Genomic DNA, 25,251 nt, shown 5'->3' with positions numbered 1-25,251 from the left:
CCCAGGTGCTGCCGACCGGGGTGGGGCCGCAGGGAGGAGGCTCCGGGGCGCGGTCACCCCGGGACCGCCCCGCCCCGCCCCCGGCGCTCAGCGGAAGCCCCAGTGCAGCAGGCAGCCCCGCGGACCCCGGCGGCCCGAGCGTGAGTTTTCCAATCCCGGCGCGTCCGTGGGGTGAGGGTGGGGGTGAGGGTGGGGGTGAGGGTGGGGGTGGGGGTGGGGGTCGAGCACCTGGTGACACTGGTGCGCCCCGAGGTGTCAGACGCGTGTTCGGGAACGTTCCCGGAATCGGGGTGTTTGTCTCTTCTTGAGAGAGATGTCCAGGTTTTTGTTTCTTTTCATTTCGCCAGTTTGGCGCTGTTTGCTATTTGTCTGAAAACCCTTTTCTGTCGCCTCCTTGAACTTCGTGAATCAGGAATTTGACAAAGATGTGTGCGTGTGTCTGCGCGCGCACTCCTGTTTATAGAAAGTTGGGAGTCAGCGTTCCAAGAACATGTTACTCATCTCCTGGGTTTTTGGTTGTTTTTCCTGTAAAACTAGGGAGACCCAGATTAGCCAAAGACTTCCCTTGTCATCTCAGATAGTTAGCAGGTCTTGGCCCCAGGCTTCCTGACCTCTCGCCTGCTCCTTCTGCTTTCCTAAATCCTAAGGCTGGGATCATTCACCCACAAGCTCCATGCTCCAGCTGGGGTTGGCTCATTTTTGTGAATTCACCTTCCTGGGGGCAATATTAAGAAAGAGGTGTTAGATCGGAAGGGAAGTTAAAGAGAAAAAAAACGGGAGTTGGAATTTTCCAGGAAGTACAAGGCATGCTCCGGCATACCAAGCCTACTAGAGATTTTGTGGAGAATGTAGCAGGAAAAAAGTCTAGAAAACAATGGCGAGTGCAGACCCTGGAGGCCTTCAAATCCAGAGTAAGGCGCTCAGCTTTTACCTTATGGGGGGGTGGATGAAGTTTGAGGAAAGAGAAGTGAGTAGGATGGCTTGAGGAAGATTGGAGATGAGAATGCATCCTGGCGACTAAAGCCAGATTGTTTTCCTCAAGGGATGAATGTAAACTGAAGGTGCAGATGTTTGAGAGCTTAGGTGAAAGAAAGTGGACAAAATGAGGTGGCTGACCGGGTGTGCAAACAGGAGAGAGGAAGGAAGGAGGCGATTGTAGCCAACACTTCAGTATCTGTTTGGGTTGAGATTCTTCCCCAAAGAAAAGCCTGGTAGAAGGACGTGAGTGTGGGCAGTTGTTCTAATGGGAACTGCGCCCAGAAACCAGAGTGAGGAAGTGGAGAGGACTAGACAGGAATGAGGGAAAGTCCCTGGTCCCTGAAGGAAGGGCATGTTGCCGAGCTGTTTACCGCTGTGGGCAACTGGAGCTCAGTTCCTCCAAGGACCCCCTGAGGAGCTCTAGGATGCACCTCAGGACAGCCGTGTGGCGTTTAGCCCTGTCACCTCCACTGGGTGAAACTTATCCAGGCATCAGTTCACGGCCACCTGGGCTGCCCCTCTGCACCTGCGGAGGTAAGAAGGTGTCCAGGGCTCGGAAAGTCCTCCACAGCAGCCACTAAAGTCAGAGGTGGGCCAAGGGGGAGTGGCACAGGCACCCAGAGCATCTACTGCCTGGCCCTTGTCACTTGGGGAAGCTAGAAAGAGCAGCAAAGGGACAGGCACTTGCATTTTCTTAGTGATCACTGTGTACCCAGCCCAGGGCAGGGTGCTCTTACATGCATTCTCTTAATCTTGAAAAACAATCGTCCAAGGGATATATTGGTCTCTTTTTATAAATGGGGAAACTGCGGCTTAAGGAATTTATCCAAGAGGAGCTGCTTTGAAACAGTGAGCTTCCTTTTAGGCACACCAAATTTTAGAAGACCCCGGGAAACCACAGAATGCTACTCAGGTAGAGGTGGGAAACTCCCCAGTTAGGCAGATGTGATAAACTGGGAGGCATTGCCAGCTCATTTAGTCAAAGCTGTCAGAACAAATGCTGTTTTTGAAAGGTCACCTGACCTTTTTGTCCAAAGAAATAAAATACTAAGTCAACTCCGCCACGGCAGCTCTCACCTTGATCTACCCAGCCCTGCAGACCCCGGCCTCCCTCACCCCTTCCAGGTCCTGCTCTTCCTGCTCCGTTCTCCCAGGCACCCTGGCGCTTCTCTCTGTTGGAGCACTCTTCTCCCGTAGCGTTTCAGGGCTCAACTTCAATGTCCGGTTTCAGCTTCAATGTCGCTTTCTCAAAGAGGCCTTTTCTGTCACCCCATCTGAGGTAATTTTCCAGTGACTCGATAGCACATCACTATGTTTTCTTTTTATCATAACAATTATTAATTGCTGTATTTTACTTATCTTTTTATCTTCCTATTTATTTATTGTCCTTCCCTTTCTAAAATATTAGATTCCTATAACCGAGGACCTTGTCTGTTCTGTTCCTTGCTGTACCCACAGTGCTTGGCACACAGTGGGCCCAATAAGTGGTTTTTGTCTGAATGCATTTAGCTGTTTGTGTTTTCACTCATTGCTTCATCTGTTGTGACCAAGCTGTTCTTTGCTTTCCTCTACAGCAGGTGATTGAACCATGGCGACAACTCCCGCTACTGCTTTCGAGGCCCTCATGAATGGAGTGACAAGCTGGGATGTCCCCAAAGGCCCCATCCCTAGTGAACTCCTTCTTATTGGAGAGGCTGCCTTCCCAGTGATGGTGAATGACAAGGGCCAGGTCCTCATTGCTGCCTCCTCCTATGGCCAAGGCCGCCTGGTGGTTGTGTCCCATGAGGGCTACCTACTGGATGCCGGCTTGGCCCCATTTCTTCTCAATGCAGTGGGCTGGCTCTGTCCCTCCCCTGGGGCTCCCGTTGGAGTGCACCCATCCTTGGCATCACTAGTAAACATCCTGCAGGCCTCTGGGGTTGAGGCACAGAGTCAGCCAGAACTGGGAGATGCCCTGGGGGTTTACTGCATCAGTGCCTACAATGACAGCATGACTCCAGAGCTGATCCAGTTTGTGAAACGTGGAGGGGGCTTGCTCATTGGGGGCCAGGCCTGGTATTGGGCCAGTCAGCACGGCCGTGACAAGGTGTTGTCCAGGTTCCCCGGGAACCAGGTGACCAGCGTGGCTGGAGTGTACTTCACCGACACCTATGGGGACAGAGGCCGGTTCAAGGTCTCTAAGAAGGTGCCCAAGATCCCACTCCACATCAGGTGAGTGGTGTTTCCCTACCAGGAATCTGACCCATGTCACCAATACATTTGATCCCCCCTTCAGTGAGCTGCTATTTTAATACACATGATTTTCCACTCCCTTTTGGAACCAGCGCAAATCAAAAATAAGATAATTAAAATGCACCGAGGCCCAAGAGGGGCTGGGTCCTCAGAGTACAAATAAGGTACCCAGACCAAAAAGCTTGACTCCTCTTTTCTCCTCTACGCCATACTCAGTGGATCAGCCAAGCCTGTTGGGTCCAGAATCTAACCTCCAGCTCTACTGCTGTCAGCCTAGTCTGAACCATCGGCATCTCTCATTTCTCATGTCAGTAGCCCCCTGATTCGTCTCTTGCCTCCTACAGTCTGTTCTTCGCCATCAGTCAAAGAATTTCTTTTGAAATAGAAGTACCTCATGTCAATCCTCTGTAGAGAATCCAAAATGCCTTCTCATCTCACGATGAATTAGATTTAAAGCTCCACCCATGGATTACCAGTCAGTTATATTCCAGTGGAGAACTGGGCAGTTATGGAAACAAATAGGCACATCCTCTAGCAAATATTGATAGAGCTGTAAGGAAAGTAAAGCAGGATGAGCTGATAGATTGATGGGAGGGATGGAGGACATTTTATTTAGGACCATCAGGGAAAGCTTATCAATCAGGCCTAGTCAGGATGAGTTGGTGTTTCAAATAGAAGGGGTTTAATATACAGAATTGACTAAACAGGCGGTGCAAGGGCTGAAAACCCACACAGGACACAGCACGGTAACTGAGGGGTTAGCAACAGCAGGATGGACAGAAGGAGGTGGTGGTGTTACTGGAGCCCAGGTGCTGCAGCTGTCTGGTGGAAGCTGGTGCCATGCTAGGCCTGTCCAGCAGGAGTTGGGACCAGATGGAGGGGCTGTCTGGTGGGACCTGGAGTCTCAGAGAAGACACAGTGATTGCCAGAGATATAGCTTGAAGAGAGAAAGACACATATCGGCTCCTCCTTCCTTCTTGCCTTCAGTCTTGTACCTCTGCCTGCCATGAGCCGAGCCCACCAGAAGCCAGGGGGCCAGGGAGCCTGGGAAATACACAGTGTGACAGACAAGAGGAGGGAGTAGATATTTGTACAAACAAACAAATGGCCTTCTCTGGTCAGGTGTCATTTGGAAAGAGAGCTGAAAGAGAGGGGATGAGCCAGCTGGACATCTGTGGAAAGAGGATTCCAGGCAGACCAAGGAGGAAGGGTGAACGCCTGAAGCAGAAGCCCGCTTGGTCCTTTCCAGGAATGTCAGTGATGCCCATGTGGTTGGAGCTGAGTGGATGAAGGCTGGGGTGGTAGGAGGTGAGGTCCTTTAAGAGCTGGTCGTCCGTGGGTGGAGCTTATTTGTAGTGGAGAGCAGGAGTTTAATTTTGGATATTTGGGGTTTGCGGTAACTTGTTAAATCAGTGACTAGTTGTGTCTGGCCACACGTAACAAGCCTTACTATGGTGGCCTGACCATGTAGGAGTTTCCTTTTCTCGTGTAACCTAAGTCCAGGTGGGTAGTCAGGCCTGTGGCAGTGACTCCCTGATGTCCCAGGTTCATTCATTCATTCTCTGTCCTTATCTCGCTCTTTGTCTCTCTACCACCTCAACCTCCCCCCATCGTGGCGTGTCACTTTTATCTTTATAGTTACAAGATTGCCACTACTACTTCAAGCACTGTAATTACACCTAGGCCAGAATAAGCTAGAATGGATAACACCTGCTGAATATGTCCCTTTTAACTCAGAAAATAATATATTTTCTGGAAGCCCTGATCATTAGATTTCCTAGTATATTTCGGTGGCCATAACTAGCTCACCTGGTCAACTTGAGCTGCCAGAGGGTCTGAGAGGCTGACTAGTTTTCATGGCAGTGGCGTCTCGGAGGAAATCAAGAGTCTGCTACAAGGAAGGGTATACCCATATTAAGTGAGCCCTGAGCCCCAAGCCCTGGCGCGCTTGGACTTCCTTCCCTCTGAGCGGGGTTGGGAGGTGAGGCGGGCTCAGAGACATCACCGTGGATCTCATTCACTCTAGCTTGTCTTTGATTCTAATTCTCAGGACAAACAGGTTAAGTCCCATCAGCCTAATTCCTCTTAATTGTTTGAAAGGACTCCTGTCAGCAAACTAAACCTGTTTTTCTTCCTCTGCACCTACATTTTTCACCTCTGTCACTGAATCTGAGGTATATTTTGTGTTTGTTTTAACTTTTCTTTTTTTTTGAGGAAGATTAGCCCTGAGCTAACTGCTGCCAATCCTCCTCTTTTTTTTTTTTTTTTTTTTTTTTTTGCTGAGGAAGACTGGCCCTGAGCTAACATCCATGCCCATCTTCCTCTACTTTATATGTGGGATGCCTACCACAGCATGGCTTTTGCCAAGCCATACCATGTCCACACCCAGGATCTGAACTGGAGAACCCTGGGCTTCTGAGAAGTGGAATGTGTGCACTTAACTGCTGCGCCACTGGGCCGGCCCCTGTTTTAACTTTTAATTATAGAAAACTTCAAACATACACAAAAGTAGAGAGAATAGTACAGTGAGCCCCCATGCAGCCATTACCCAACCTCGTTCGCAGCCAGCCCATAGTCAGTCTAATTTCATCTGTAGCCCCACCCCTGCATCGCCCCAGGTTATTTTGAAGCAAATCACAGACATCATATCATTCCATCTGTAAGTATTTCAATATGTGTCTCTAAAGATATAAACTCCTTTGAAAATGTAACTGCAAGACACTATTATCACACCTAAAATAATTAATAATTCCTTAATGTCTTCATTCATTTACATGATTGTCTTATTTTTCTTCAAAGTTTGTTGGAATTTGTATTTATTAAAGCCCAAATATTTTGATTGCTTGATATGACTTTTATGTCTCATATAATATGTGAGTTTCCTTTCCAACTCTTTCTATCTCTTGCTGGTTTTTTGTGGAAGAAAACAGGTGCTTTGTCCTGAACAGTTACCTTCAGTCTGAATTTTGCTGATTGCATTCCTGTGGTATCATTGAATATATTCCTTTGTTCCCTATATTTCTTGTAAATTGGAAGTTGGGTCTAGATTCTGTGACAGGGATTGGCAAACTGTGGCCTATGCACCAACCCCCTGTTTTTGTAAATAAAGTTTTATTGGAACCAAAATGTGCACATATTGTCTGTGGCTGCTTCTGAGCTTCAATGGTAGAGTTGAGTAGTTTTTGCAGAGAACATGTGGCCCACAGGCCTACGATGCTTATCATCTGGCCCGCTAAGAAAGAGTTTCCCACCCCCTGATTTAGAGGCTGGATCAGATTCATGTTTGCATTTTTCGCCTCCTTTATAGGTGGTAGTGTGTACTTCCACAGGATAGAACATAACGTTTCCTTTTCTCTGACTGTGATGTTAGCCGTCATTAATAATCTTTGCCTACCCCTAGATCCATTCATTCATTCGTGGTTATAAAATGGTGGATTTAAGATTCTAGCATTCCTTTTATTTATTATTTGGAATACTTCTTTATATAAAGCAAACTTCCCCTCATCAACTATTTGCTTACCCTGTAGTATAGTTTATATCAGGAAGGCAGGAGAAATTCTTGATTTTCCCTCTCCCTACTCCTTTTTTAACCAGTTTTCAAAATATTCAGTTGGATCCCTGGTATCTTCCAAAGGTCACCATAGTGTTTTAAAATTTTTTTTTAGTATCATTATGAACTCATGGATTGAGACACTCACATAATAACTGTGTCTCATTTATTATCTTTATCAATGCTAAAATCATCTTATGTTTGGTTATCATGAGCCTATTCAAGTTGAATCCTGAATCTTTTTGACCCAACCTTAATGGGCTTCCTTGTTTTTTGGTATAACAAGGAGTTTCAGTCTCATGTTACACATTTCCTGCCCCAGACCCAGGACCAACCATTTCCCCAAGGAGCCCTTATTTCTTTTAGTGGGAAATGGTATTTAGAAACCACAATCTGGGTGTTAGGGGTGCTCATACAGGATTGATCATTGTTTTTAGGTCTGTTGAGTGGGCAGAGCTAAGAAGCAGGTATCTTTAAAGATAAATACATTAAGAGTTCATGCTGATACTTCAAATTCAAATTCCGGACTACAAGGTTTTATTTAATTTCAACAATCTTACATCTGTGTCTCTTTTTTTCCTATGATGAAAAATCCTAGTTCTGTAAGAAAGCAACATAATAACTCATTTGCTTTATCCTGCAATGCACACATAACCGTTGTAAAATAACAGTACTACTACCAGCACAGTTAAAGATTAATTTCTGTTCTTTTTGTCATTATGACATGTTTTATTAGATATGTAAAGTCAAATTGTCATCCTTTAAGGTCACTTAGAATAGTTCTTCTCTTTGTGGTTATACCATTAAGTGCATACACCTGTAGATTCATTTGGTTGTTTTACTTTTGCTGTGTGGAATTGCTTTTGTAAATTAATTTTATTTTATAATTATGTAAAATAGTTATGTGGATCCAAAGTAAAATCTTAAGAAGCCTATGTTCTATCCCTGTCCCCTTCATACAATTTCCTTCCTCTATCCCTTTTTTAAAAATTTATTTTTACTCCATTTTTTGTTTATATATAAACACACACACACTAGTGTCCTTCTCTTTCTTGGATAAGGCAGTAGTATACTACACATATTTTTCTCCACCTTACTTTTTCTACCTAACGTTATTTCCTCGATATGGCTCTGTAATAGTGTGTAGATTATGCACTATATATTCTATTATACTACAATGTATAGATGCATTAAAGTTTATTCAGTTAGTTCTTTACTGGCAGACATTTGAGCTTCTAGTATTTTTTTTTTATTTTTCTAATAGTCTTACTATTACATATACACTGCAGTGAATACCTTTGTGCATATGTCTTCATGTTTTTTGCCATATCACTGGACATGGAATCGCTGAGTCAAAGGAGAAATGCAAATGTAGTTTTCCTGAAGATCGCCAAATTCCTCAGAATTGGGGTCCCCAGGAAGCCAACTCAGACACAGAGATTGTTGTGCAGGACGTTCTTAGGGAGTGTTCTCTGGATTAGCACCTGTGGGCAAGGGAAGGAAGAAGGACTGGACAGAAGGAGAACCTGGGCTGTGAGGCACACATTTAGTAGCAAATATTTTAAATAGTATTTTCACTGAGTAAAACACTGGGAGAACTGTAAGTGTCTATAAATGGAACACTGCTTAAATTATTATGGTATGTCCTCCAGCTATAGAGTGAATACTTATGCAGCCATTAAAATCATGTGTTCAAAGACTACTTAAAGGAATAAGAAAATATTCATGGTATAATAGACAAAATTAAGATAGAAAACTATCTTCCAATGATGCCAAATCTGTTAAAACATGTATGCATGTATACGTGGAATATAAAACACTGGAAGAAAGTAAAGTATTTATATGTGTCTCTAGTGATAGTTTGATATATAGGATTACATATACACTGGGTTACATATCCATATACATATATATAGGATTACATATACATATGCATTTCATCTTTAAGCATTTCTGTAATTTCCAAATTGTCTATGATTATAACCTGAAAAAAAATGTTTTACATTACTTCTCTACCTTTTTATAAACCCTTAAACAATAGAAAAATGCTCCTCAAATCACATTAAGATGTCTTTCTTTGATTTCACGTCGCTTATATTGTTTTATTAATTCAGCTACAAAAAGGATAAAGAAACAAATTTCCTTGACATATCGATTTTCTTTCACTCTTTCTAGTACATGTCTATATATCCATTCTTTCATTCGTCTAAAATTTATTGGGTGCCTGTTAAGTTCTAGAAACTATTTTGGTATTGAGATTACAGTGGTGTTTAACTTAAGTCTATGATCGTGTGACTGAAAGAAGTGTTGTGAATGTCCAGGTAATGTATGAAAATAATTTTTCCACGTTACCAGTTTTTCTGATTTGTAAAAATTTTCCTGAAATAGTAATATGACATTAAAGTTATTTGAATATTTTTAATTTCTCATAATGCCCCCAAAATCTTTACCTTTACATGTCTTTCTTCATTAAACATTATTTTTGCTAGTTGTGCTTACCTACTGCTATTTTGTATTTACTTAAAAACATTTTTCTGTTTTTAAACATAATCTTCTTGATGAGAATTTTTGGTACAATAGATGTTCCATAATTTGACTATTTTCTTTTGTTGAGTCCTTGGGTATTTTCTAGTTTGGGTATTTTGAGAAGCGGGCATAACTGATAGGTAAGCTATTCACATCTTTGAAGTATTTCAGAAATCTCCCTTAGTCCAAAGACTACAAGGTGTAACTTTGGGTTTCTTGTCTTACAAAATATTAAGATACTTGGAAATCTAGTTATTAAAAAAAATAAAATAACACTGGCAGCTCAATGGCAAAGTTTAAGACTCGGTTTTCAAATTTCTCTTCTTATTCTGGATCTTCCCTCGGCTCTTGAAAAGCCAGTTCATTCTCCACGTTCAGTTTCAGCTCCGACACCCTCCTCAGAGGAGTCTTCCCCAGTGACCCTGTTGAAACTGGGACTAACCTTCCAGTTTCACTTTTCCACATTCCTCCATTTATTCCCTAAACATCAGTAATCACCATCTGTAAATACCTCACCTGTGTACTTACTAGTGCCAGTCTAGCCAACCAGAATATGAAGCCAATGAATGCATTGATCTTACCTGTCAGGTTTGCTGCTTTCTTCTTAGTGCCTGGTGTGCAAAACATAGTAGACAGCAACAAGTATTTGTAGACTATATAAATTAATCAGTAAATATGTGAATGGATACACACCCAAAACCATATCAAGAGAAAGGGCGGCCTAGTATACTAGTGTTAACCCTACAGACAACTTCATATTATGGAATACGCTGCCCAGGGAGCTGAGTCTCAGACGCTTCAACCTCAGCTGAAAACTGAGCAGGAGCTGACTGACTCCATCAACTCTAAAGTCTATGAGGCCTTTATATTGAGCCCAGGTCCCTAGCTCAGATTTGTGCCTTCCTCACGGGGGCATCCCCTTTGAGGTTTTCAGTGAACTTTCTTCCCTACAAATCTTGGTCAAAGGCTCCTGGCCTTCCCAAGCAGGTTCGCTAACTTCAAATTCCTGTTGAAGGCTCTGGAGCTCAAGGGAATTGCTCTGCCTGCCAAGGGAAGGGACAGTCTAAAATCCTACAAAAGATCCTCTCATACGTGCTGTCCTCAAGGGCAAGAACTAACTGCACACCTGTGTCTATATGCCTGAGGAGGAGACTGCAGTCGCTTTCCTAGGCAAAAGCAGATCCAAGCCACTTGCTGCTTTTATACGAAGACAGAGAAGAGCCTGGGGAAAACATTAATCTAAGATCAGTAGCTCATTACCCTTACACATAGTATAGCCTACAAGGTCTAGAACCTATTAGGAGCTGCTCATATGAAAGTACTGTAATGCATACTAGTAGCTTAGGTTCATGTATCTTTGAAGATTGAGTTGTCTCATCAGTCCTCACCACAGTCCCGTAGGCAAGGTCTTTGTCTGAGGTCTTTGTCCCAGCTTATAAGTGGCAGCGTTCTGTTTTCATATTCAAGATCCATAAACAGAGAGAGTTTCCAGGTAGAGATCGTGTGAAATGAGGCTAGATCCCAGAATTGCCTTCTGTGCTAAATCAGACCCCATGAATGAAAAATAGTAAGTAAACAGCTGACTGTGGAGGTTCCGATGCCGATACTGTCCATGCTGAGCACCGGCCTGTGGGAGAGACAGGGGACTGATGTGTGGAGCATCACCTGACACTCCCCAACCCCAGACGCACAACTGAAAGACAAGAGTTGAAACCACAATTCCAAGAATTACCATTAATGCCTTCCCCTGTTGTGGAATAATGAACAACTGGGCAAGTAGACATTTAAGGAAAACAACTCTCAAGTGTAAAAGCGTGAGCGCTGCTTCAGGATTTGGTGGAGGCAGGAAGAGACACCAGAGTTTGCCATCTTGCAAGTGTGATGGGTTGGATCCCTCAAGTGCGTTCCATGCCTGGTTGGGTGCAGTAGGCCTGGCTTTAAGTCCCCTAAGAGTGGAGGGACCAGCCCCAGCAAGGACAGTAGTAGGCCCCAGCTGATCTTTGCCCTTCAGGAAGTGCTACGAACCTCAGACAATAAGAAAGTGGAAAGAAGCAATATACAGACCTCAGTATAATTTAAGAAGGTGGATGGATGTGGTGTACACACAAATTGGTCCTGGGTAACTTAGAAAGAATATCAAGGAGAATTCACCCACACTGTATCAGAACGTGCAAAAGATCTGTCCATGCCAATGGTGAAAAAAATCTATATATTATCTACATAAAAATGCTATAATAAATTTAAAAGAGAAATATAAGACAGACAGAAATTTAGTATGGTAAGACAACAGAATCAATCACATGTGGGAAAAAAGTGACCCGGTGAACAGAAGCAGATTCCCTGAGAATGCTTCCAGCTATGAAGAAACTTTCTAAAAATGCACGTTAAATAAAATGAGACACAGAATGAGATAGCGACAGAGTGAAGAAGACAAATTAAAAACTAAACAGCTCAGGTAAAATAAGTCAGTTAGCCACCACAAGGAATAGAATAGACAAGGCCAGTGCATGGTGAAATGACAGTGGCTCACTTCACACAGAACTTTCCGGCCATTGCCATCATTGCTGTGACAGTTTCTTAAGCCGCGTTTAGAAAGCTATTGCCTCTATCATCTGTCTGCTTAGGTGTGATTTGGTGTGTGAAAAAACACCACCACCTCTCCCGGCCTTTTGTTCTCAAAGTGGCTTCTCCTGCACTTTCAGCTCTGAAGGCACACGTGCTTTTCCTTTTCCATAATGCAGTATTATTCCCAGCTTGACATCTATTTAAAGGTTCTTTTGCACGAAAGATACCTGTTGATTGCTGTATACCCAGCTGTGGGCTTCATCCGAAGACTCAGTAATTGAATGAGAAATTCCTGGTGTGTGGACAACAACACTGGCTTTAAAGACGATCCAGCCTGGATTTGCTTCCTGTCCCTGCCAGTTATTAGCTAAGAAACGAGGGGCGAATTGCCTAACCCATCTAAGCCTCTCTATCACCCAAGGGAGGATAGTAACTTTCAGATTTATTATAATGATTAAAAGATAATCCGTATATGTAAATACCCAGCATATATTAAACCTCATTAAATAATAGCTGCTTTCATTATATTGTTGTAAATAGATATTATACAAGACTTAAATATTGGTAGATGGATATCTCAGATTATTAATATTACCCTTATAATATTGTCAAACCGTCTATTGAGAATTACTTGGCATCCCATCTACTAGGATTGCTCGTCTGTCTTCCCTCCCCGCCCTCCTTCCTTCCTTTTTCTTTTGAGAAACATTTCATCTTTTTATAAAAGTATAGCAAAAGGAATTCAAGCTTATTATGAAAAAGATACAAACAATACAGGAATATATAAAGGGGAATGGCAGATTGTCTTTCATCCCACACCACCCTCCCCAGTCTCACGCCTCTGGACTAAGGTAGCCACTCTTAAAAGTTTGATGTGGATCATCTCAGTTGCTTATCTGTGCCTGTGTGTGCATTCTGAAAACTGGGTTTTTTTTTTAACGTATCATGTTTGAGAACGTCTAGGTTTTTCTGTTATATTTATACAACAAATTGACAGAGTACAGCATTCTAGGCTCTCACTTTCTTGTCCTCAGAATCTAGGAACTATTGAACCATTGTCTTTTCGTTCTAATCAAGCTTATTAGTCATTCTGCTCAAATCGTCTCTATCCTTTTTTTTTCACTTGGTGTAATCAATCCACTGGATGCTGAGAAATCCATTACCATCTCCACATGCAATTATGAATTCATCAAATTCATCAAATTGTTTTCTTTGTAGTAGTTTTTGTTTTTGGTACTTTGTTTTTAGGACCATAAAAATGAATGAAAATTATATCTTTGGTAAAGTGTAACTTTTACCCATAGAAAATATTTGTCTGTTTATAATTCTTTCCTCTCTGAAATCAGTTGCATCTTATTTTACTAATCACACTTCTGTGTTCTTTTTGTTGTGTTTTCCACTTATAGCTTTGTTGATTTCTTCATTTTAATCCTTCTGTGTCATTTAGTTTCAAGTGTGTCTTTTACAAGCAGCTTATACCTGCAAGTTGTTAATCCAATCTAAGAGCCTGTGTCTTTTCATATAAAAATTTAACCCATTCACATCTAGTGATAATTCAAATATATTTCTTATTCTTGCCTTCTTGGTTCCATATTTTCTATTTTTATACCTTATTTGTGGTTTTTTTGGATTTTTTTCTTGCTTACTTGTTGTGTCCTTTATTCTTTAAATTTTCCAAATGCATTTGTAGATTATACATTTTATTTGTTTTTCCAGAAATTACCTCAACATTTTGAATTTAATTTTTAATTATCTGAGAAGTACATTTATACATTCTCCTTATTTAAAAAAAAAAAAAAGCCAATGAGGCAAAAGCCCGTTTGAACATCTCTTTTGGTACCAGCCCCTTTTCTCCATCCCACAATCCAAACGCTCTTATTTAACCAATCTCCTGTTGTTTGACATTTAGAGTATCTACAAATTGGTAAAAAAAAAAAAAAAAAAAAACACATTTTGAAATGCAAAACCTTTTCTGAATTTGTTTTGATAAATATGTTTTAAATCCTGTTTCTATGTCTGGTTTTGTGCTTTTTATTTTTTTTTTGTTTTTTGGGGGGGTTTGTTTACTTTGCAAAAGTTGGCTTACATAGGGCACAGTATTTTGGAATCTGATTTAAAGATTTTTTCCATTTAACATTTTCCAATATTAACTAGTAATTATTTTAATTACCATATAGTATGCTATCTACGGCTAACCATAACTTTATTACATTTTCACCATTTCTAAATAAAAAGTAGTAAATAACGCTCATCATGTGTGAGAATTTTAGAAAAGAAAAGTGTGTTTGTATGAAATCTTCAAGTGTAGTGTTAAGCAGTTTGCCTATAATGTGCTCCTAGATGAGAGCTGGCACGTGGAGAGTGCTAGTTGATGTTTTTTACAGCCTTCCTTTGCAGAAAATTAGCCTGAAAAATTTATCTGACTACTTTCTCTAGGAATAAGAGACTATTTTTTCTAACTTAATTCATTTATATATTTAATTATTTAAAAAGACATGAAATTTAAGCCAAAATATCCAACACTCAGTTGACTAACATGGGAAGAATACTTGGAAGTGTTCATTTGGTGAATGTGGATTTTAAGATGTGCGAATAAGGCCACCACCTCAGTCTCTGGTATTTCATCAAAACTATGACAACATCGATTATAAGAAGCGCTATTGTTTTATGTGTCACTCAGAGCAAACACTGCCACTTAAATGATGATATGCCGTCAGTTGTTAAAAGCTGAAAAAGTCTGCCTTAGACTCCATCAAGTTGGTGTATTACATACTAAAATCTCAAATGCTGTTAGTAAGAATGACGAGTTCGGCGTGAACTGTGTAATCTCTGTGCTCACACATGGATTTCTCTGTTCAGTGAGCTCCTTTCAGTGGTTCATAACTGACTGTAGCCCTTTGTTCCTCCTGTCACTTTCCAGGTGTGAAGAGGAGCTCAGGCAGGACCAGCAGCAGCTCCTGGAAGGGATCTCCGAGCTGGACATCCAGACGGGGGGCATCCCCTCGCAGCTGCTGGTGCACGGGGCCCTGGCCTTCCCTTTGGGCTTAGATGCCTCACTTGGCTGCTTCCTGGCAGCTGCCCGCTATGGCCAAGGCCGGGTGGTTGTGGCTGCCCATGAGGGCATGCTCTGTGCTCCCAAGATGGGGCCCTTTCTGCTCAATGCTGTGCGCTGGCTGGCCAGAGGCCAGACAGGCAAAGTTGGGGTGAACACGAAGTTAAAAAACCTGTGTGCCCTTCTGTCGGAGCATGGCCTGAAATGCAGTCTGGAGCCCCATCTGACTGGTGACTTGTGTGTCTACTGCTGTGTGGCTTACAGTGACAAGGAGGCCAAGCAGCTACAGGAGTTTGTGGCCGAGGGTGGGGGCTTGCTGATCGGGGGCCAGGCCTGGTGGTGGGCCTCCCAGAACCCAAGCCGCTCCGCTCTGGCTGGCTTCCCTGGGAACGTCATCCTCAACTGCTTTGGACTCAGCATCCTCGCTCCTACCCTTCACCCGGGCTGTTTCCCTGTCCCAACCCCCGAGACACGGAGCTACCATTTCCGCAAGGCACTGTCTGAATTCCAGGCTGTATTGAACCAGGGGGATAGGACCTTGGAAAAGAGCTGGCTGGCAAAAGTGGGAGTAGATGGTGCAGCCTTCCTGCAGATGCCTGCCGAGGGGGTCCCTGCGTACATATCTTTGCACCGACTCCTGAGGAAGATGCTGTGTCTGTCAGGCCTCCCTGCTGTGAGCCCGGAAAACCCAGTTGCAGGTGATTCCTGTGAGGCTGCAGTGCTCTGCCTGGCCACAGAGCTGGCACACTCTGGGACTGACTGCTCCCAGTTGGTGCAGGGGCTTGGAACCTGGACCTGCAGTTCTAGTCTGACCCCCTCTGAACACCCCATCACTGTGGAGATCTGTGCAAGCAACCCAGGTAAGGAGCGAGGAGAGAGTGCCCAGGGCATTGGAACCTGGGGGAAGCGAGCTCCAAGGGACACTGCAGGCACTGAAGCTCAGCCAGGCCAGCTCCATTCTCCATCAGGCACCTCCAGGAAGATGGGGCTTGAGGTTCTGCTTATGGTTTAGAAGGGATGAGTGCAAGAAGCATGGATGACGGGCCAGCCCCGTGGCACAGTGGTGAAGTGCCCCGTTCCTCGTCTCAGCGGCCCGGGGTTCGTCGGTTCAAATCCCAGATGCCGACATGGCACCGCTTGGCAAAAGCCATGCTGTGGTAGGCGTCCCACATATAAAGTAGAGGAAGATGGGCATGGATGTTAGCTCAGGGCCAGTCTTCCTCAGCAAAAAGAGGAGGATTGGCAGTAGTTAGCTCAGGGCTAATCTTCCTCAAAAAAAAGCATGGATGAGTTGAGGTGTGCAGGGGAGGGGCTGTCCCTCTGGGAGGGGCTGCGAGGCTCCTGGTGGAGTGGAGTCAGGTGGGGGAAGAACTTAGCCCTTCCTCTGGCTTTTCTCAGGCAACAAGGATTCCTGGGTGAGTACTGGGCTCTACCTCATAAATGGACACAATGCAGAAGTCTCACTGTCTGAAGCTGCGGCCTCTGCTGGCCTGAAGGTAAGGCCAGAACCCCCACTGCCAACATCCCAAGACCATAGGGCTACTTCGTCCTCATCCAGCTCATGCATGGCAGTGCTACCACGAGTACAGGGAGGGATCGCTGTGCACGTTTCACAGATGTCACGGATAAGCGGCTAGATTTCAGGGATCCTAAGCCAGGGACCGAAGGTCCCAGAGCTCCTAATATCAAATCCAGTACTCAAACCTGAGCCTTCAGATTTCCACGCGTGGTAGTGTTTACTTCCCGACAGGGATGTGGAGAGATACCACATGTGAGGAGAGGAGTGCCTAGTACACATTCAGACCCTCACCCCTGTCCCCAGTAGCACACAGCCTTTCTGGGTTTTTCCTCTTCCCCTTGACACCTGAAGGTGTACTTGATCCAATCACTCAATTCTCAATTCTGAGAGTCACTCCTGATCACAGTTAGGGTCTCTCTCGTGTCAGCCTCCTTTCTGGAGCCTGCTTAAATGAAGCCTAAGAAAAGCAAGCCCAGGACTCCAGACGAAACATCCTTCTGACCTGACGGGAGCCCTGGGCAAAGGGGGAAGAGAGGATCAGTCTCTCCCCATCAGGCCAGATCCCGCTGCCTCTGCGTGGGCCTCCTGTCTGTGCACAAAGAGTAGACCAGCATCCTCTCTGGCTCCTTCCCAGCGTCAGAATCACCGCATGGCTTAGTCCCTGGTAGAAGAGCCCAGGGTTCTGCCTGGTACAGAGGCACCATGGGGCCCTAGTCAGTATCAGCCTCAGGGTCATGCCTGGTATGTCTGACGGTGATCCATTGTGGAGCTGTGTAAATCCCTGGAAAAGTGAATCTACGTACCTTTCAATCCGTATGACTTGCGGTGCTAAAATTTCATAGGTTTCCTTGCATAGCTCATAGAAGGGGGAAGCTGGAGTTTTCCTAATACCCTCCATCCACACAGCACCACACACAACCCCACACACACACCTCAGGGACCCAGTTCCTCTGATGCATGGTGGAATCACCTCACAGGTACAGATTGGCTGCCACACCGATGACTTGACCATGGCCAGCAAGCTGTCTCGAGCTCCTGTGGTGACTCACCAGTACTGTATGGACAAGCCCATACGGTCGGTATCCTGCCTCTGGGGTGGCCTTCTCTACATCATTGTGCCCAAGGGCAGTAAACTGGGCCCCATGTCTGTCACCATCAAGGGGGCTATACCTGCCCCATATTACAAGCTAGGTAAGTGGCCGGAGCGCTGAGGGACGAGGGAGAGCTGGGAATGCCGTGGTAGTTGTGGGCTGGTTGGCAAGGAGGGAGGTAACAGTGGAAGCAGGAGATATGGAGCACCCTGTGTCCATGGAGCCTTCAGGGCAGAAGAGACGGAAGGGTCTGGAGGCCTGTCCTTCACATCATAGCATGAAGACCCACATGATAATGGCTCATTGTTTCAGTGTCCTCCTCCTGGAGTTCAAGTTGTATTTTTCAGTTCAAGAGTTGTTGGGAAGTGGGTGAGTGGACTTTGATGTTTATTCCCAGGTAAGACATCTCTGGAGGAGTGGAGAAGCTGTATCCAGGAGAGCTCAGCTCCCTGGGGAGAGCTGGCAACAGACAACATCATCTTGACGGTGCCCACTGCAAACCTCCGGGCCCTGGAGGACCCGCAGCCCGTCCTCCGGCTCTGGGATGAGATGATGCAGGCTATAGCCAGGCTGGCGGCCCAGCCTTTCCCTCTCCACTGTCCCGAGAGGATTGTTGCTGACGTGCAGATCTCAGCTGGTGAGTGCTCCAAGGGAAAGCTCCTAGTCATGGACACCGTTTATTTATGATTTTGCCTTTTTTTAAATGTCCAGTATGTGTAAGGCATAATTTCACCAGTAAGGGAAAAAAGATATAAAAGATATGGGCCTGGATGGGGATGCAAAGATGTTTACATGTGAAAAGGTAAGTCATTTACATCTACAGTGAGATTTCACAGGATGGTAGAGAAATCTCAGAAAAGTTGGGCTAGGAGTTCACAGATGGCAATGAGGGTTGTTTCAAGAAGAGGTTAAAATAGAAATGTTTCCTTTGAACCTAAGTCAGAGTTGGCAATGAAAAGAGGGAGTACAGAGGTTTATGTTAAGTATTGAGTGGTTTGGAGGAAGGAAGGACATCTAAAGAAAAATAAGGGTCTGACACGGAGAAAATTCCTCAGGATCTTAGTTTTCTTATCTTCAAAAAAGGACTGGATTATCGCTGTTCAAGAGCATAAATCTAGACAACAGTGGTTTACATAGGAGAACAAGGAATGACACCATCTTAGCCTCAAGGATCTCAAACCCAGGAACAGGACGTAATGTCACAGACTCGCAAGCAAGGGAAACTCACACACAAAAAAGGAATCATTGAATTATAGTGAGAATGACCACATAAAACGTATTTATGTTCTTCAGGACCAGAGTGAGGAGATGGCGTAACTCCAGGGTGAGAGCTTGGAAGGGGGCTAGGGACTGTGAGTTTCTGACCCAATGGAGGAAAGCCACCTACTTTCTAGTCAACATAGAGATTCTGGAATTATTGGGGACAACCAGGATGGTGAGGAAAAGTTCACAGGGTGGGGAATGAAGGGAGATGGGTTTGGGTGGACCCTCCCCCACGCCTCATCTCTTCCCTCTGCTTTCCAGGCTGGATGCACTCAGGGTACCCCATCATGTGCCACCTGGAGTCAGTGCAGGAGCTCATCAGTGAGACAGGCATGAGAAGCAGAGGTCTGTGGGGCCCCATCCACGAGCTGGGCCACAACCAGCAGCAGCATGGTTGGGAGTTCCCTCCACACACCACTGAGGCCACTTGCAACCTCTGGTCAGTCTATGTTCATGAGACGGTCCTGGGCATCCCCAGGGCTCAGGCCCACCCTGCTCTGAATCCTGCTAAACGAGAGAAGAGGATCACAACACACCTGGGAAAGGGAGCCCCCCTGCATAATTGGAATGTGTGGACAGCTCTGGAAACATATCTACAGGTACTGAGTAGGAATTCAGGGCGATGGGGGCTCCAGACCCCTCTTGTCATGTAGCATTCTGGATCCCAGGAGCTCTCCAGCTCCTTCACTGCCCCCACCAGCCTCGGCCCACCCCTTCCCTGGACATGGGAAGCTGGGCTGCGTAGTGGTACTTCTCAGGTTATACATCTCTAAGATGAAGATGTGACACATGTGCCACTCGCCTCCTCTGATTTTGTGGTGATAAGTGAGAAGAAATGAAAAGTACTATGAAAAAAAATAACAGAGAGAAATATAGGCTGTTGGTGTATTGGTCAAGAACAGCAGACACTCCTGAGGTTGATCACAGCTCTTCCTCTCACTCGTTTTGTCCTTGGTCCCCTAATCCGGGCTCCAGGAATGGTCACTGTTTTGTTTTGTTTTTCCTCACCTGCTTGTCATGGGCCAAGTGAGTGTTCTGCCCCTTTGTACTAACAGTGACATGTCTACCACAATTGCATTATAAGAAGGCATCGTAGGTGATAAGTCCATTAATGAGCTTCTCAGACTTCCATCATCCCCTTGAACCCAAAGTGTTTTTAGAACGAATAAATGAATAACTGAGAACCAAATGGGAAACCGCCAAAGCCCTGAAGCACGTCTGCTTCCTGTGAAATAAGCACAATCTGGGTCCCCTCCCCAATCCTGCTCTGAATGTTAATGTTTTCTGCTGTCAAAGCTGTTCTCCTTATCCGGTCTCCTGTGACGTCCACCACAACCCTGTAGGCGGGAGTGGTATGGCCCCCTTTTCACAGAGGCATGAAAGTTAAAGAGTTAAGCAGCCTGTCAATATCACACATTTAAATGTTGGACCCAGAAGCTAAAATCAGGAGTTAATGACAGGCCCCTGGCTTTTGCACTTCCATACCCTCTCTTTGGTTTTATTGTCTTTAGTTCATTTTCTAAAGAGTGATTGTGAGACAGCCCCAGTTGATGAGATAACTTTGCGTTACATCAGTTCTGTATTCTTATACAGTCAGCCTGAGGGGCTACAGGGAAACAGAGCTTAAGTGGTGGGTTGCCACCAAAGTGTAAGTTAACGCCTTAATTCTGCCCTACCCACCTCCCCACTTACCCACTCCCCACGGAGCCTTGAATACCATTTTGTAAAAGCTATGGAGACACCCCTCATCTTGAGTCTGAGACTTGGTCTCAGGACAGGCAGACACCTGCTTGTACTACCTGACGAGGTCTGCTCTCCATCATTCCTCCCGCTGTTGCCTAAAGTCCTCACTCTTCTTCTCTTGTCTGTTCCAAAACCCTCCTCAGTTGTTCCAGCACCTTGCCTCAACCCTCCATGATCCTTCTTCCACACCTAATATTCCATGTTTAAATCTCTCACAATGTTCTCTTTTACATGCGGGATACAATCAAACCTGCTCAGCAGGATGTAGAAGGTCCCTCATCCTCAGACTTTCACTAACACTTTCATTGTCTTCCAATTTCCTCACCTCCATAATTTTCCTCCAGTGTGCCAAGCTGCTTCCTGCTGTGAAGACATCTTGCTCTTTCAGCTTCTGTGCCTCCCCATGTGTCCTTCCTGCAGCTGCAACTTGCTTGAACATCATGTCTGTTATCTGTCAAGCTACCTATCAAAATTCAGCTCTATCGTCCTCTTCTCCCAACATCAGCTCAAAATGCAAGATGGAAGCATTTCTCATCTCAGTAAGGATCAAACGTGTCTGATGCCCAGGAAAACTCTTAGGATCTGGGGATACATTTTTTTAAAATAAAGATAAAAATAGCTATCATTTATTGACTATTTGCCTCTTTTCAGACCTGAGGTTCCTCATGAAGTCCCCTACTAGATTCAGGGGGTGGCCAAGGCCTGGAATGAGCCAATGGGGTTGTATATATGTGCAGGGGTTGGGTGGGGAGATAGCGGCAAATAAGAGGAGTGAAGCTACTGAATGATTAAGGGGAAGAAATCACTGTAGATGAAATATGCTTATGAACATGTGTGTTACAGTTACTTTCATGAACTGGATACCTCATTCTGCCCTTTCTTTCTCTTCCCAGCTCCAGGAGGCGTTTGGGTGGGAGCCCTTCACCCAGCTCTTTGCTGAGTATCAGACCCTCTCTGGCATCCCCAATGACAAGACGAGCAAGATGAATCTATGGGTCAAGAAGTTCTCTGAAAAGGTGCAGAAGAATCTGGCTCCGTTCTTTGAGGCCTGGGGCTGGCCTGTCCAGAAGGAAGTGGCTGGTAGCCTGGCCTGTCTGCCTCAGTGGCAGGAAAACCCTATACAGGCATATGTCCATACTAAGGAGTAGAAAATGAGCAGCAAGGGGCGGGGGTGGAGAGAGGAATGACCACTCACCAACTCCACCACCCGTGTTTCTGGCCTAGTATGCCTTGAGCTGAACCCTCCCTCCTAACCTGTCTTCAGGAAGGCAGTCAAGGTCATAAGACAAAATGAAACCAACTTTCTCAGGGAAATGCCCTTGTACTTCTTTGTATTGTTTCTGTGCCTTTACTATTGTGCTCACCAAGAGGCTTGCTCACCATCCTAGTCCTCTAGTGGAGGATTTTTCATGTTGGCGTCATGAGGTCCTGCAGGCTCTTGGCTTCTATTGATGACCAGTAGTTCTAAATACCGTGGATTACCATTATCATCTAAAATCAGTCCCTCACCCCTGCTGGCCCTGAGCAAGGCTCTGAATTTCTTCTGCTTTGAGAGCTTTTCTAATAGCAAGAGAGACAGGCTGGTATAATGGAGAGAGCCCTGAACCCGCTTTGGTTCTATGGGAAAATCATGTAACCTCTCTTTGTGTCTGTATTCTTACCCATGATATTGGGGTAGAAAATCTATTGTTTGGTGATGGTGAACATGTCGTGCACCAGGCGTGCATACACATGGAAGGGTCGTCTTTAGCTTTTGCCTGTCTCATAGTGGTCTGTCTGTCCAGTTTAGTGTGGACAACGTGAAAACTGAATCTCACTTCGGAGTTGACTACCTTCAGGTTTGTGTTCAGTCCTTGTGTAAGAGTATTTAATGAATATCAGTGTTGCTCCCATTCATGGTATCAGTGATAGTTGTGGGGCTCCTGGCCAATCTTATATCCTTTCTCCCACCTCTGGAAGGATTGTTGGGTTTAACCTAACCTAAGGAATGGTGTCAACTCAAAAGAGATAGTATAAACTCAGACTGGATGTTACAAAACTAATGAGGTTTGGTTTTCTTGGCTAGTTCCATCTTCTAGTACTTTTGTTTCAACCAAAGGTAAAAGTCACTTGAGCAACCCTTACCAAGTCCATAAACTTCTTTGTTCTTAGCACAGACAGCGATGAACTCCTCTGGTTGCCATGGAGACAAGGCACTGTCAGTTCTCGACAGCAGTTGTTCTGAGAGGTCCACAGACATGATGGGCTTCACTCTGGGACAGGATTACTGGATGCAGCAGATCAAAATAGGCCACAGTCAGTTAATTAACCTACCATCCAGCGTCCCCTGAGCTTTCTCATAATCTCATTCCAACCCCCCTCAACTCTTTGTAGAGGCAGAGTTCTAATTGGAGAGTCGTCTCTGGGATTAATGGGGTGTACACCTAGTCATTTTTCTCCAGCTTGCTTTTAAACCATATTTTTGTTGTTTTGAATATCATCCCATGAGCTTTGTTGAGAGCCGAGTGGCTTCTCAGAGGAGAACTGACCCAGGGAATGTCTTTTTCTGAATCCCATCGGCACATCCTCCCCTCAACTCTAGGATAATTTCCTTTTATTTCACTGGTGTCCTTTGCCAGGTGCTTTTCACATAAACTGTGCGCAATGAGTATTTGTTGATTGAGAGAACAGTAATGATACCTAGCACATAGCAAGCGGTGCATATGTCCCAGGCATTGTGTGAGGTATTTTCTGTGCATTATCTCATAGAATCTTCACAACAGACCTCTGAGGTAGGGGCTATTATCATCCTCATTCCATAGTTGAGGAAACGAACATGTTAGGGATATTTAACTTCTGAAGTCAAAGGACTAATAAGAGGAAGCATCACGGGGTGACAGAAGCCCATAGCAATGAAAAACTTGTGGAGCTTATCGTCTCTGAATGATGTACAATTTAGAAAGAAATTCACCTAGAAAATGGGAGTTCAGCAAAGTTCTGATTCAGCCCATGTTCACTATTGAATTTTTATTAAATATCAAATTTAACCTCCAAAAAGGTATGGTACCTGATTTCCTAGTTGTCGCAGAATGTGATTAGCCTCCCTCGAGGCAGAGAAAGGATTTGACCCCAGGAGATTCAACTCCAGACCTGCTGTCCTTACCAGGATGTTAGGGAGGGGTAACTGGAGGGATACTGCTGGGTGTAGTAGGTTATCATAGAGTCAAAGACAGAGACCTGACTCTTCCCACCCTCTCTACAGGGGGAGCTGGAGCCCATCTCTCGAGGAGAAACTGTGGCTCTGCCGCTTGTTTCTGGGTTCACAGTTAATTGTAACTGGGACACTCAAAGTATTCTATATTCCAGAGAACATTTGCTTCCAATGATCTCAATGCTGGTCTGGTGCATCATCAATAAATGCTGTCTGCTGGGAACTTTTATGTGTTTTTATTTATGGTCACGACAGGATAAGTACTGTTAACTATCTCCGTTTTGCAGAGAAGGAAGCAGAGATACAGAGGTAGCAAGTAGTGAAGCCACATTTCCAACCTTGGAGGTTGGACTCTGGAGCCCACACTCTCCGCCAGCACACCCGACTCTGCGGTTACTGGGTCTCCCACAGCCTGCAGCTCTGCTTGCCTGAAACTTTGTGTCTGGCTACTGAGTCACAAAATGACCCGATCCAAACTGCTGAAAACCAAGCAGGTTATTTCTAGTTAGTCACAGCAGACTTACTTAATGAGAAGAGTCATTCCTCCAAGCACACATCCTTCAAACCCAAGCCCCTGGCCTGCCTAGTCTGGAGGTTTTCAAGATCCCATGCTTCAAGATAACAGCTGGGTGGAGTCCTAGAAGCTTGTCCTAAACACGGGGTTTGCTCATTCTTAAGGACACCCCGACTTCCATCCTCATGTCTGAGAGCACTGGACAAGGGCCCACATACATTCTTACAGGTTACTAGATCCAGTTTCTGAAATACCCAAATTCCTAGAAAATTGGATAAATTTGAAAGGAATGGAATCACCCTCAGATACTTTAGAGAAGCAGTAATGGCTACTTGAGAGTTTTAAAGAAGATAAAAAGGAACTTCCCTCTAACTTCTCCCCTGAGAACAATATAGCCACTGACTTATTAGGAGAATGGGCAATTAATTTCAAACAAATTAAAGCATTAGTGTTTGATCACACAAAATGGAACTATGAAACCTCCTACTTCTGGCAAATATTGCTAAAATGAAATAACAAGCGCTGCTAAAGGGAATTATAGTAATTTCTATCTTGAATGAACCTTACACACTAGATTTTGTGGTCACCTATGTTACTCTTTGTCTCCCTCCTGTGGCCACTTTGGAAACCTTACAGCTCCCGGCCATCAACTGTAACCCTGAAATTGTTCCCGTTGTGGCAAACTCAGTTCCTGCCCTAGTTTTAGTTTAAAAGAGAGATCTGTGTGACTCTTCCCCAAAAGCAGCTGATTGGTCAATATGTGCTTCACTTTTACTATCTCCCAAATCAATTTGCTTTTACTGGAGTGGAAACAAATCCATCTGTTTAGCTCACAGTATTGGTAAGATAGATTTAGATTCTTAGTATACAACAGATTTATTGCCTTTGTCAATTACGCATATGAAGTTTTATTAACGCCTCTTAGTAAATTTGTGACTTTTATAAAATAGATGATTGTTACAACAAGCCCAAGAGCCTTCCCAAGGCTTTTGGCCATAGAGATATCTTAACCACAGAGAAATATCCTC

At 44.6% G+C, this 25,251-nt stretch overlaps 1 protein-coding gene across 3 annotated transcripts; it reads left to right on the top strand.

Annotated features, from left to right (window-relative positions):
• On the top strand, positions 1-23,932 carry LOC100057014 (TRPM8 channel-associated factor 2). Of its 3 annotated transcripts, none has more exons than XR_011438010.1 (8): positions 1-140; positions 2,553-3,189; positions 14,772-15,763; positions 16,302-16,399; positions 17,400-17,613; positions 17,911-18,150; positions 19,038-21,058; positions 21,413-23,932. XR_011438010.1 is itself a non-coding variant. In XM_005609470.4 (8 exons), exons 2-8 carry the CDS (start codon positions 2,567-2,569, stop codon positions 21,665-21,667), a joined length of 2,760 nt encoding a protein of 919 aa, XP_005609527.3. In that variant the 5' UTR covers positions 1-140; positions 2,553-2,566; the 3' UTR covers positions 21,668-23,932. The 3 variants fall into 3 exon arrangements, 2 of the variants coding, with proteins under 2 accessions (XP_005609527.3, XP_023495650.2); XM_005609470.4 differs by having other exon boundaries at positions 19,038-19,375; XM_023639882.2 differs by having other exon boundaries at positions 6-140; positions 2,556-3,189; positions 19,038-19,375.
• Positions 23,933-25,251: the final 1,319 nt, after the last annotated feature.

Source organism: Equus caballus, chromosome 4 (assembly GCF_041296265.1).
Source record: "Equus caballus isolate H_3958 breed thoroughbred chromosome 4, TB-T2T, whole genome shotgun sequence".
Lineage (NCBI taxonomy): Eukaryota > Metazoa > Chordata > Mammalia > Perissodactyla > Equidae > Equus > Equus caballus.
The sequence above is the reverse complement of the archived record's forward strand: the minus strand, read 5'-3'. Positions and strand labels throughout refer to the sequence as shown.

Excerpts from the sequence above, each read along its gene's own strand:
- LOC100057014 (XM_005609470.4), top strand. The coding sequence starts at position 2,567 with ATGGCGACAACTCCCGCTACTGCTTTCGAGGCCCTCATGAATGGAGTG. Across the intron at positions 3,190-14,771 it reads AAGATCCCACTCCACATCAG|GTGTGAAGAGGAGCTCAGGC; the intron begins GTGAGTGGTGTT and ends GTCACTTTCCAG. Across the intron at positions 15,764-16,301 it reads GATCTGTGCAAGCAACCCAG|GCAACAAGGATTCCTGGGTG; the intron begins GTAAGGAGCGAG and ends GGCTTTTCTCAG.